At 36.6% G+C, this 13,760-nt stretch overlaps 1 protein-coding gene across 1 annotated transcript; it reads right to left on the bottom strand.

Annotated features, from left to right (window-relative positions):
- Positions 1-1,371: 1,371 nt before the first annotated feature.
- LOC140975249 (thylakoidal processing peptidase 1, chloroplastic-like) lies at positions 1,372-12,178 on the bottom strand. Its single transcript, XM_073438849.1, has 6 exons — positions 11,264-12,178; positions 2,592-2,660; positions 2,437-2,505; positions 2,266-2,352; positions 2,109-2,176; positions 1,372-1,942 (listed from the first exon to the last, which is right to left on the bottom strand). The coding sequence occupies exons 1-6, from the start codon at positions 12,011-12,013 to the stop codon at positions 1,822-1,824; spliced, it is 1,164 nt and encodes a 387-aa protein (XP_073294950.1). The 5' UTR covers positions 12,014-12,178; the 3' UTR covers positions 1,372-1,821.
- Between the last annotated feature and the right edge of the window lie 1,582 nt (positions 12,179-13,760).

The following is a 13,760-nucleotide window of genomic DNA, read 5'->3' as shown; positions in this document are numbered from 1 at the left end:
CTCAAGAATTCAGTGATGAATTGGCAAGAGATGGAAGACAATTTCACACTCAGTTCTACCAAACTGAGCGAGAGGTATGTTGCCTGTAATGACTCGAATTCTTATTTTGAATGAAATACTAATTAAGATATGTTTAAAGGGTTATTAATTAAGTATTATTAAGAAATCGATAATTCGAGATCAACTTGTTGGGATCTACCGAATTTTAAATAGACAATCCAATCTACTTCAGATTACATTATCCCGAGAAATCCAACTAGTGATAGATAAAATTGATTTCAGATCTTCTAAACTAGTCCGGATACAGCCTATAAATGAAAGTTGATTTCATTTGTTTCCTACACCGCTTCTTTCAGCTACTCTCTTTCGAGTTCTAGCCATATACGTTAAGTTTTCTAGTCAGTTTCTAGGGCAGTTTGGTGTCGAGAAGTTTCGAGCTAGTGTCGACTCGAGGATGGGTCGGTGAACCGGGACGCAGACCGCGACATCATCAGCAAGCTGGAGACAGACGCAGGTATAATCCTAAAGCCTTAAATAGTGATATAAGGATCATTAGAAAGAACTTTGAAGCATGTTTGGTAATCCAGGATCTAGCTTGATAGTGATTTCATTATGTTGGTATTGTGTAAGTTTAGAAGAGTGAGCTTTATGTCATATTGTTTTAGTGAGGTACGTGATGTATTGACTAAGATATCCAAGTGTAGTATACCTACTTATATGCTGCATATTTATCTATTGCATTATTTATGTTTTAATACTTTGGCATATTATGCATGACATATCATGTTGGGCCTGAAATCTTTTGAGATATGCCTCGTTTGTTGGGGCAGCTCAGCCATGTTCTGTATTGTGGACGGTTGGGCGTCGAGAGCTATAGTGTCCGATGGACCCGTGGGCTCTGATGATCCTGGACATTGCAGGTCCACGTCTTGATGATGAGTGTGAGAGCCAAAACATGCTTAGGGCATATCAGAAACTACACACTCAGGCGCCTCTAGACTGAGCATGAGATTCTTGACTTGATCATTAATATCTGATCATATTGCATTTCACATGCATCATATCAGTTTGTATACTCGTACATNTGCACTTCTTCAAACACAACAATATTAAATAAGTTCGAATAAATCATATAAATAATAAATTTTAAACACTAATATTTTATAAAGATACTTCTAGATAAAAATATTTTGCAAATATTTAAAGTCTTATCTGAATTAATTCAAAAACACTCTTATAATACCGTCTCATATATCAAATTTGATAAACAGATCCCATAAAAAATATTATTTTTAACGTCAAAAATATTGTTTTTCATTGTAGGTATAGACTGAATCGACCATCTCACGAATATAAAACAAAAAAAATCATTTCGTTAACAATTTTAGATATTGATTTGAAATGTCATCCAAAATCTCTCTATCTTCGTCAAGACACAGGTTGATTTCCAAAAAAAAATTGGATCTAAATCGAATCCATTCACCCAGAAACAGATGGCCAAAAATTTAAGTTATCAGCCACCCTAGGACTCCTCACTAGGGAATCAAGCTTAAACATTTATTTAATCTGAGGGAAAGATCACCCAAGTAGCAAGTAAAATGCTAAAGAACATACACCATTCACCATAACAAACTGGATTACATTCATGGTACCGTCATCTTCACATTCGTAACGTCGATTACCTCGACCACGACAAAACCGGGAAAAAAAAAAAAAAAACTAACTACTTACAGGGGCAAGGGAAGGGCAAATGATTCAAGAAAATATCTTCACTGAGCCAAACTTGTCTGGAAACCATTTCCTTAAAAAGAGGCAAAGGTATCATGAATATGCAACGGTGCTATTTTGCTGGAAGGAGTCGAACAGAGAGCCGGATACTTTTGAAGGAGGCCAGTACCGTAGGACTGATCTACCCACGATATTTTTTACAGGTAGCGGACCCCTAAAAGGAAATAATTCTGACTCAGACCATTTTTTCGAATTCATTTTAAAGATCTCCGTGCGGGATATACAAATCAGGTGCTCTATAACCACATTTTCCAAAAGATATGTGAAAATATTAAATAAGATATCAGCATTGATTATGCATACTGCAATTTAATTATTACCAGTTATGAGAGTCAAAACTGTTGTTACGGTTATCTCCCAGCACGAACACGTAGCCTTCAGGTACAAGCTAGTTTAGAACAGAAACAACGAGTTACTCTTATAATATTACTCACATAAAATGTCAAGGTGATGGTGCAAACAGAAACAAAACATTACCACTGGCTTCATTTCATAATCGAGTGGCTCCAAGATGAAATCTTCATCTTTAGCAATGCCATTGACAAACAATTTTCCATCATGAACCTGAGAAAGGAATCAAAATGAACCGGTTAATGGTGAAGAAATGAGAGAAACAACTAGATCCAAATACATGAAAATAATGCTTACCTCCACATAATCACCAGCTTGCGCTACAACTCGTTTGATAAAGACATCGGATGGGTTATAACCAACTTCCTGCAGTTACAGATATCTAGTCAACTACCTATACGACATGCACAAAACTTATTTTGTCAACGATTCTGTTGATATGAATGGGATACCTGAAGAACGGGAGGAGCCTTGAAAATCACAATATCTGAGACTTCAGGTTTCCTGAATATATAAGAGACCTGCATAACAAGGTGAGAGAACGTAATGGACCAAAAGATTGGTTTGTAAATTCAGCGCGTTGAATTAAAAAAATAATAATAATCACAGATAATTCAAGAACTAGTATGACTATTATATCTACACAATAAAAAGACCATCTGAAATAGATTCACTAGCCAACCCTTGCATGCATGAAGTAGTCAGTTATCAAAGAGCAATTATCAATTAACCATCATTCAAGGAGCGAGATTCATAGATCATGAAGAATATGTAAAAGTTCAGAACCATGCACAACTCACAACCACTGACAACAGTCTTGATACATTAACTGAGGCAAGTAACAAACTATGTTGCACGTGGTACTGAGACAAATACAGCGAAGTCCATAACAACTTAATGCTTTGATCACAGTTTCAAAGAATAATTAAGAAGATTGAAACAATCCTTAAACATTAACTGATACAGAAGGCACAGACAAAATTAACAGATTATCATAACCAGTGCCAATGACTCTGCATCATTATGATTTTTAGAGAACAGAATCTATCAAAACTATACGCTAGCCAATCCACATTAAAACTCTAGTCATATAAGAGGCCATATTCCAAGTCTTCCATTAATATGGATCCATGATTGTTTTATTTGTATCAAAAAGTTCAATACTAATTGCCATTGAATCTTGCAAAAGTTATCTGATGTTCTCACATAGCAATGAAATAATTTGTTACTTTGTTTCACTTGTTTTATTTTGTGAGGTTGCGCAGTCTTAATTTCAACAATTATTTTTTAATCCCACCTTTCAAAATAGAGGAAGATCAAACTTTCTGATTGTGAAATGAATAAGAAGATGCCTCCCCCCTTTCACCATATAAGTTAAATTCTTACTGGATATTGTTCCTTCAGGTTGCATTGGGATGGATTGATTTGAAATCTATGGATTTCGATTATAGTTTTATTGTTAACAATAAAACAATAAATGAAATCTTACATCTACACCTTACTTATACATTAGTTACAAATGCAAAGTAGAATGAATTTCAAATAACTTTATTATTGGGAGAACTTGAAATTCATCCTAATTAACATGAAACACTACATAAATATGCAATGAGTGAATTTGAAGTTTATAATCTTGTTTCTCTAAACCACAAAATACATTTGAAATCTATAAATTTTAAATTCATCAATCCAAATGCAACCTCAGGTAATTTCCAATAGACTATTACTGTGCAGGAGAAGGAAATAAAGTCACTCAAAAGTAGGAAGATTGAAACATATCAGAATGTTCGTCTTCCACATTCCGCTACGTATGAGTAGATAGAGAGAAATAAGTTAGCTTTCTTCCATACCTCATGCAAGTGTTTACATGCAGCAAAGAGCTATAGGGAGTTCAGAAGAGGGGAAGGTGGTGGTGTTTCTTGTCCGCTGATACTAACATCTTTACATTATTTTTTTTTATAGGAAACAATATTATATTAATAAAATAATAGCTATTAATTACAAGAGCGGACAAGTGATCCGCACGATAAAAAAGGAAAAACAAAAGTCCGATCATATTAACAATATATATAACTCCAATCTCTCAATAAATCAGAAGTCGAGAAATTCTTAAACTCTGTATGCTTCCTAATTCAGCTAGATGTCCGAGTCTTAACCTTGTCCCAACATTCTCCAACCGACTGTTCTGAGTTGTCAAAATTCCTTCTATTCCGCTCCAACAAAACTGACCAGCAAATACAATGAACGACCAGTCCAAAAAATTCTTCCCTTCTTGTCAAGTTCACGTCCAAGATCTGTAGCAAATAACTCCAGCATAGAACTTGTGGCTACCCATACCAAACTCATCTCCTCCAATCCTCTGAACCAAAAACATCTCGTAAAAGGACAATGAAATGCCAGAAAAGAAAGGAAAACCTCTAGTCGTAAAGAAATACTCATAGAAAGATTTAATTGAAAATATTTCTAAAAAATCCCCGACCCATACCCTGATATATTCAACCCCTTCAACCAACCTGGCCCTCTCTAAAGACCCTAACAAAGAGCTCAACTCATCCGCTTCGTCATCCTTCAAGTCCCTCCTAAAATGCGGATTCCAAAAAATTAAAGAAGAAGATGAAGAACCCTTCACCTAAATAAAATGAAATAGGCATATTATGAACCAAAGATATCTGAAATAAAGAAGGATAAAGATCTTTAAAAGAAGGATCACCCCACCGCCTTTCCTCCCAAAACCTGATCTTGTTTCCTCCTCTAACCACTGCCCTCACTAATTGGCTAAAAGCCGGATAAGTTCTAGACATGAACTTCCATGGACTTCTAAATGTAACATTTCTTGCTAAGCCCGCATCCCAACCATGATTCTGTAACCCGTATTTGCTCACTATAACCTTCTTCCATGATGCTAATCCTCAACAGAACACCACCACCATTTCCCCAAAAAAACCCTACTCCTGAGACAAATGTTCCAAATACCCAAACCTTTTTTTTGCGGTTTACACACCTGCTCCCACACAACTAGATGACAATGTAATTCCCCATCAGCTCAATCCCATAGAAAATCCCACATCATCCTCTCAGTAACCTCCTCTATGCCCTTGGAATCCTGAAAAGAGACATGAAGTACATTAGCAAAGCATTCAACACTGCTAAAATCAAGGTTAATCTGCCCCATGGACAAAAACGCTTTCTTCCATCTCGTTAACTTCTTCGAATACTTAGACAAAACTAATTCCCAAAATGAGATTTTAAACGGATTTCCGCACAGTGGAACCTCCCCGATATCTAATGGGCCAATTTCCTCTCCCACATCCAATCTCTCCGGCTAACCTTCCACTTCTTCTTTTTTTTTATAAGAAACGATATTTTATTATATTAGAAGTTAAAGGTTACAAAAGACGGAGAAATTATCCACAACTACTTAAAGGATAAAAGAAGCTATGTCATATCAACAACAAATATATAACAACAAATAAAGCTACAATCCCTAAGCAAATCTGAAATCGAGAAATGCTTAAAATGCTTAAAGTACACCCAATCCTTGTAGCCAGCTCCTCCATTTCTACTTCAGTACCATTTATTCCCAATGGTGCACTTTTTTCCAAATTGATCTTTAATCCCGACATTTGACAGAATGAGTTCAAAATCTCCAACAAAAGCCGCATATGATTTTCACGCTCAATAAAAAAAGTGTCGTCCGCAAATTGAAAGTGTGATATCTCAACTTTCTCTCCGCCAACTTCCATACCTCAGATCTCGTTCATCGCCTTCGCCTTATCCACCAATCTACCCAACACATCTACCACAAGATTAAACAGGAAGGGAGAAAGTTGATCCCCATGCTTAAGACCTCCCTCCCCCTTGAATTTGCCCATCGGCCTACATTTATAATGACTGAAAAAGAAACAGTCGTTATGCAGACCTTATACATGCTAATTGTCAAACTGATTGGCCTAAAATCCTTAACCTTACCCACACCTTGTTTCTTTAGTATTAGGCATATATACGTTTCATTGGTGATACCATTTACAATACCTCCTTCAAAAAATTCGTTGAAAACCTTCACCAAATTACCTTTGACAGGATCCCAGCATTATTGAAATAATGTCATTGTAAAACCATCTGGGCCTGGAGCCTTTGAGCCATCAATCTCAAACACCACTTTTTAAATCTCCTCCTCTGAAAAAGGTTTCTCCAACTCGTCTCTAGCCTTACCATCAATCGGAATCCACTCCACTCATTATGCTCCATCCCCCACCCTCATTTTTACTATATACATTACTGAAAAACTTTATTATTGAATATTTGATTAGCACCTCATCTGAAACTACAGACCCGTCCTCCAATTCCAACTGGTTTATCATGGACCTACTCCTCCGTTGATTCAATAATGAATGAAAATTTTGTGTTTTGGTCTCCGTCCCTCAATCACTTCACTTTTGCTTTTTGATTATCCAACTTATATCTTCGAAGCACCAACTCTTCCAATTCATACTGCGCTTCCCTTCTTTCTTGTGTCAACTCATCTATCCAATTTTCCCCCCTCTCGCTCATCTAACTTTCTGATTTTATATTCTAACTCTGCATATCTTACATCAACATCCCCAAAAACCTCTTTATTCCATTTCGTGATATCATTTCTTATGCCTTAGGGTTTCCTCATGAAATTGTACTTTTCCCACCCCATGAAGATCCGTATTGCACCACCAAGATGTTTTGATTTGAAATTTTTGTGATTCAACCACGCATTCTCAAATCTAAAAGGCGACGGAACCCTACTTTACCTTTGAAGTGTCTAACATAACTGGAAACCGGAAATGACTTATCATTTTTTACAAAGAACAGAGTATTATCAACAAATTGAATGTGGGAAATCTCCACCATCACTCGTCCTACTTGCAAACCCGGATTAAGTTCATTACCTTGGCCTTATCAATCAATCTACCCAATACATATACTAACAAATTAAACAGGAAAGGTGAAAGCGGATCCCCTTGCCTAAGACCCTTCTCACCCTCAAAATTGCCCCTTGGCCCAACATTTATAAGAACCGAGAACGACAGAAACACAACCCTTAATCCACTTGTTCCATCTCTCCCCGAACCCTTTTTTGAGCAGAACAAAATCCAAAACACCCCAATCCACATGATCACAAGCCTTCTCAAAATCTACTTTAAAAATCTACCCCTTATTTTTTTTACATCTCAACTCCTCCACGGCTCCACCAACTCATTATCTACGAGGCAACAATCTAGAATTTGTCTCCCTTCGATCAACACACTTTGAGTTTCTCCTATTGTGAGAGGTAAAATTTTCTTCAATCTTACTGACAAGACTTCAGCAATAATCTTATACAAACTCGTTGTCAAGTTGATAGGCCTAATGTCTTTCACCTTAATAGAATCTTGTTTCTTTGGTATAAAGCAAATATATGTCTCATTGGTGATATCATTTATAACACCCCTCAAAATATTAATTAAACAATTTCATAATATCTCCTTTAAAAATATCCCAACACTCATGATAAAATGCTGTTGTAAAATCATCTACGCCCGAAGCCTTTTATCCATTGCTCTCAAACGTTACTCTTTTAATCTCTTCCTCTGAAAAAGGCCTCTCCAACTCTAATCCAGACTCACCATCAATAGAGCACCATTCTACTACTATGGCCCATCCCCTTCCATCATATTTGTTTTATAATTTTCGGAAAACTCTATTATAGTATACTTAATCTGCTTACTATCTGAGGTTACCGATCCATCTGCCTGCCCCAATTTATTAATAGATGACCTGCTTCTTCAATGATTTAATAGAAAATTAAATTTTTTTTTGGTTATGATCCCCTTCCCTCAACCATTTCACTTTCGCTGTTTTATTATCTATCTGGTTACTTCGACACAATAACTCTTCTAGGGCATACTCAGCTTCCCTTCTCTCAATTGCTAACTCATCTAACCGCTGATTTTCACTTTCTTTCTCATCCAACTATCGAATTTTATTTTCTAACTCCACATATTTTACCCCTACATCGCCATAAACCTCCTTGTTCCACTGAATTATATCACTCTTTATAGCTTTAAGTTTCCTCATAAGTTAATATCCTTCCCAACCTTGAAGTCTTAGTTGTTCCACAAAGATGAAAATGATGGTTTAAAACTTTTATGATCTAACCACACATTCTCAAATTTAAATGGTGACGGACCCCACTTCGCCCTCGAGGTATCTTAAACTTAAACCACTGTAAAATGATTTGATGAGATGGGTAAGATTGTTTGTCTAAAGAAAGAAAAAATATCCACCCATCCCCCTAAAAACAAGAACTATCAAGCTTACAACAAATGAGGGAAGACCTCAAATTTGACCAACTTTGCATTCAACAGAGGTGGATCACGCGGTTCCAATCCCTTACCAACGAATCAAAACACTTTATGGTAGTAGTGAGGGACCTATTATTCATCTTTTCACTTAAGGGTCTGACGACATTAAAATCCCCCCTTCACACCAATTCTCACCACAAATTACTCTCAGCCCCGCCAATTCATCCCATAACGCTTGTCTATCTCTCGGATTACAAGGTCCATAACTTCTGAAAACCACCACCTGTCACCACCATCCTTTTCAATTTGAACCGAAACTGAGAACACTCCAATCAGGTTATTCCTGGCCGAAACCAATCTAAAATCTCATACTACCAAGATACCCTCTCATCTACCTATAGCTGGTAGTAATACCCATTCAACGAATGTGGACATCCACAAGCTAGCAATAAATCTCCTGTCCACCGTCTCTCTTTTGATTTCTTGAATAACAACTATATCTGGCATCTCTTTATGCAAGATTGCTCTAATCAGTCCCCTACGTCTACTCGAACCTCCTAACTAAAATTCCAAGTCAAGATCTTCATTTAACCACTGCCGAACACCTATGACTCGATCTTTTCTCGTTATTGATCCCAAAATTCAACCTTTTTATCTCCCTGGATTTGTTATTCCTCGACCTATTCCCTACTTCATTCACTAATAGCACATTTTCTATCCCCAACCTAGAAAGACAGTCATCCCTGTCACCCAAACCCGCCGAACGCAAAGCCGAACCCTCTTCTTCCCCGTGAACCATACGCCCCTACAGCCTACTTACCCTCGGTATCCTCCAGCATACCCGACTTTTCAACCAACCTTCAATACCAAAATGAATTTTTCTCTAGTAAATTCCCTATGGCCTTAACTGCTATGGATATTTATTCCTAGTTATTATATGTTAACTTGACGCTAATCTTAACAGACTGACCTCACATCAAAGGGTTGTCAGATATCTCAAGAAACAACCATGGTCAATTTTTCAAAGCTCCAAAGACCACCCATAAATTTGTGAAGGCCTCCAATTAGAGCTCCAAAGCTGTCACCATGCGTAAAGTATTCATATGATCATAAGCTTATTTTTGAAAAATAACCATAAGAAGCTCCCACTGGAATTCATAATTGTAGCTTAGATTATCAAGATCAAATCAAAGCAACTATAGTCCTTAAGATCAATTTCAAGCTACAAAATGGCTTAACATATTCATCTTAGCCAGAGAATTCATAAAAATTGAGAAGTACCTTCCTAATCCAAAAATAATAAATCATTTTGGCTAAAAATAAAAAACAATATCTCCAAATGAAGCTATGACATAAGATCTTGTGTCCTAAAATAATCCAAAATGACGAAATATGATTCAACCAGGATATCACCACTTGCACAACCCAGTTTAAGGAGTCCAAACTTAGAAGATTAGGCTCAGAAGTGATGCTCTAGCATATCCAAAGTATTGTTCGAAATATGACATTGATATGAACCAATGAGGTTATGATCCTTACCTTTGTTCAACTTATAATGACGAGAGATCGTGATCAAACTTAAATATAAATCCAAAAATGATGAATCTCATCTGATTCCAGTAAATTAAGATAAATTCATTTCAATTAAGATAAATTCATTTCGCCCTACCATCAATTTTATAACGATAAAGTCAAATGTTGGCCAAGCTGGAGCTACAATGGAACAAACAGAAGCAATTGGGTGCTAAGTCAAGACTGTTGTGGCCAACATAGAGACCATAGGAAGCCACATGAAGAGGGCCAACAAGAACTGAAATGAAACTGCTTGGTGCCAGACTGGCACTGCCGTGGTCGAAAGTGAATATATTGACCAAGCAGGTGTTGACTAATGTCGATATTCCACAACCAAGCTGATAATTGATCATAACTATTAATTCAATTCAATTTCAAATACATGATAACCATCTGACATAAGGTTAGCCTATTTAGATCAATGTTAGTTCATAACATTATCGCTAACAAAAAATTATCCAAAACAATATGAGAAACATGTCGATATATGGTGACCCAAAACTCACAATGTCATCCCTTTATACTTGTTTCCCATTCTACAATCGCCACTTTTGTATCCATACAACATTGTTTGATTAATATTTTCTTTGAGCATACGCAAGTGACAAGACTTGAGAACCAACTTACATCAACTCCCCATTTTCCCACTACCTTATCTTCTATTTTCTCCATTACTACAATTAGCCAATTGATTATAGGCTTAAGGAACACATAAGAAAACACAATGAAGAATGAAATCATCAAATATCCTATATTTCACTGCTAAAGATCAGGATGGGACCTTCAAGAACAAAAAGTTACTAGTAATTTTTCTAATAGGAAATTAGGAAGCATATTCTAAGCATTACTTATTACACTAACCGAAATTCAAACCATAACTATGCATTATAATTTACATTTCTAAATGCTGTTGTTAGTGTATCATTTTTATCATCATCATCACAAAAAGCTAATTTAATGGCTTTTTGTTGGGCACTCACACACCCTTTAACACCCACACCCCCTAACCCGTTTATTTCAATAATACAAGAACGTTATATAAGATATGTTCCATTCAATAATCATGGAAGATTTGAGGTAGCATCTCATATAATAGATCCATAAAACTTCCAACAATAAAAATCACCATCATGAATGGCTTCAGAATAGCTCCATTCGTAGCAAAACATAAAATACTAAAAATATATATATAAGAATGATGTATGGAATCAGCTCAAATGTTGATTCCACGCGAGTACCTTCTCTGCTAGAATGCGATCACCCACATCAAACGTCGGGCACATAGAAGTTGAGGGAATTGCCCTTGGCTCAGCCAAAGTCGATTTGAATAAAATACGAATGCTAAAAGCAGTGAAAGCAGCCTTTGCCTCGTCCGAACTGAAGCAAAGATCCATCATTTTCAGCAGCCAAGCATTACTACTTCGAATACTTTGCGGTAAAGCCTTCACACTACTAGCGCCAGCACTCTTGGCCGCCTCCGAACAATTCCTACCACCAGCAACACTCCTACTTTGTACTTTGCCTTTACTGAGGTTCGTACATTGGGTTCCACCCCTATCAACGTACCCGACTGCAGGCTCGTTACAGGGCAACCACTTAGAACCATGCAAGAACGGGATAATCCACGGTGGCTTCAGTGGCGAAATACCCAAGCTACCCACGTTAGAAGAAGCCCCCGTTGACTGTTTCACCAAAGAAATTAGTCCCGTCACGACATGTGAATGCGAGCCTCCGCCAAGAATTTCCCCAGCCAGCCTCGAATAGATCGAAGACGACGCCGGATTCGTAGAACTAGGGTTCAGTTTCGGACGTCGGATATCTGCGTACCTGGAATCCGGATTTGGAGACTGAGAATACTGGAACATCTCAGACAACACGGCGCATTCGTGGAGGAATCGAGAGATAACGCATTTCCCTGAGACGGCGGGGGACGAAGTGAGATTTGAGGCGATGTAGCCAGAATAGCAGACCGTGAATTTGATTGCCATTTGCGCAGTCTACAAGGAAGGGATTGGTCTTAAGATTTAGGAAGAACTGAAGTAGAAAGCTTCAGAGCAGAGTTATATCGGACAAAAGGGAAGACTGGAGAGAACAGGTAGCGCCGCCGAGACGGCGGAGATAGGGCGGAACAGTGAAACACAGCAGAGAAAGAGCAACTAAATACAGCAAATAAGTTTTTGAGAAGAGAAACACAGTTTTTTTGTGTTTTATCTGTACTTTATCGAATTATGATTGTTTCTCCCAATTATTTTATTTCTATAAAATTAGGGTTTATCGTCGGTTTTGTTCTTGAATGCATTTAGCTTATTTTTGTATTGTTTTAGGACCTTAATTTGTGGATGAGATCAAAGTCGATTTTGTTCTTGAATCTAAAATTTTAGTGTGTGAAATTAGGGGTTTATGATCTGGGGTAAATTTTTTTGTATTTATTTTGCGTTGTTTATGATATTTAACGTATTTTTGTTTTGAATTTGTGGATTCGTGAATTTTTTCGATTGAATTGTTGAGGTTATATTTTAATTATGTCCAAAATTGGTTAAACTTAAATCTTAATTTGAGTTCATTTTAATAAATCAAAGTGCATACAAACATGAAGAGATCATGAAGAGATAATGAAAAAAACCATGGAGTTTTCATTCCAGATTTCAGTAGTTCTAGTCATTTTTTTTTTTGAGATTAGAAGAAAAGACGAAGATACGCAGAAATAGAAGAGACACATCGCACAAATTATAGCAAACTTCCTGTAGAATTTTCATAGCCTTAGTCAAATATTTTCATAGTTTTCATTCCAAATTTCAGTAGTTCTAGTCATTTTCTTTGAGATTTAAGCACATTCTTTTGTTATATGTTATATTTTGTAAATTCTTATATTTATTGAAAAATATAAATCATGTGAGGAGTATATCTCTCAATTTACAGTTGCTTTTCTTTAGTTTTCTTCGTTTACGGCGTTACATTTTCTTAGGAGATTAGAACGAACAAACAAGTTAGAATCCATTCTCGTTTGAAATTTAAAGTTAGATATTTTTATTATTTTAGATCAAAATTGGTACTTGAAGCACCTAGCACGTTCGTATCACAAAAATATTGTGCAAACAATTTTTGACATATCCGGTGGAACACAAATATGATGTCAAGAAGGAAAGAAAACGTAAATCAAGGGGACGAGAAGTCTTTACCAAACTAGGAAGAGATTCAAGTTCCACTGACAAAATATGGACCGGCCTTGAGACAAATAGGTCGTCCGGAGTTCCACAAGCCCTATCCATACTACATAGATATGAATAACCCTTATCCCAAGGGTTATAGAGTTCATTACTTCAGCATATTCTCTTGGGAGGACAACCAATCTAGCATAGAGCACATAGCAATATTAACTGTCCAATGTGGGGAATGAGCAAATTGTAGAACTTCAACAAACTTAAAGTTGCGGTTATTCTCAAATTCCCTTGCAAGAATTGCATTTGCTTGGTATGTCTCACTCCTCAAGAATTCAGTGATGAATTGGCAAGAGATGGAAGACAATTTCACACTCAGTTCTACCAAACTGAGCGAGAGGTATGTTGCCTGTAATGACTCGAATTCTTATTTTGAATGAAATACTAATTAAGATATGTTTAAAGGGTTATTAATTAAGTATTATTAAGAAATCGATAATTCGAGATCAACTTGTTGGGATCTACCGAATTTTAAATAGACAATCCAATCTACTTCAGATTACATTATCCCGAGAAA

This window comes from Primulina huaijiensis, chromosome 4 (assembly GCF_012295235.1).
Source record: "Primulina huaijiensis isolate GDHJ02 chromosome 4, ASM1229523v2, whole genome shotgun sequence".
Lineage (NCBI taxonomy): Eukaryota > Viridiplantae > Streptophyta > Magnoliopsida > Lamiales > Gesneriaceae > Primulina > Primulina huaijiensis.
This window is presented reverse-complemented; position numbering and strand designations above follow the sequence as displayed.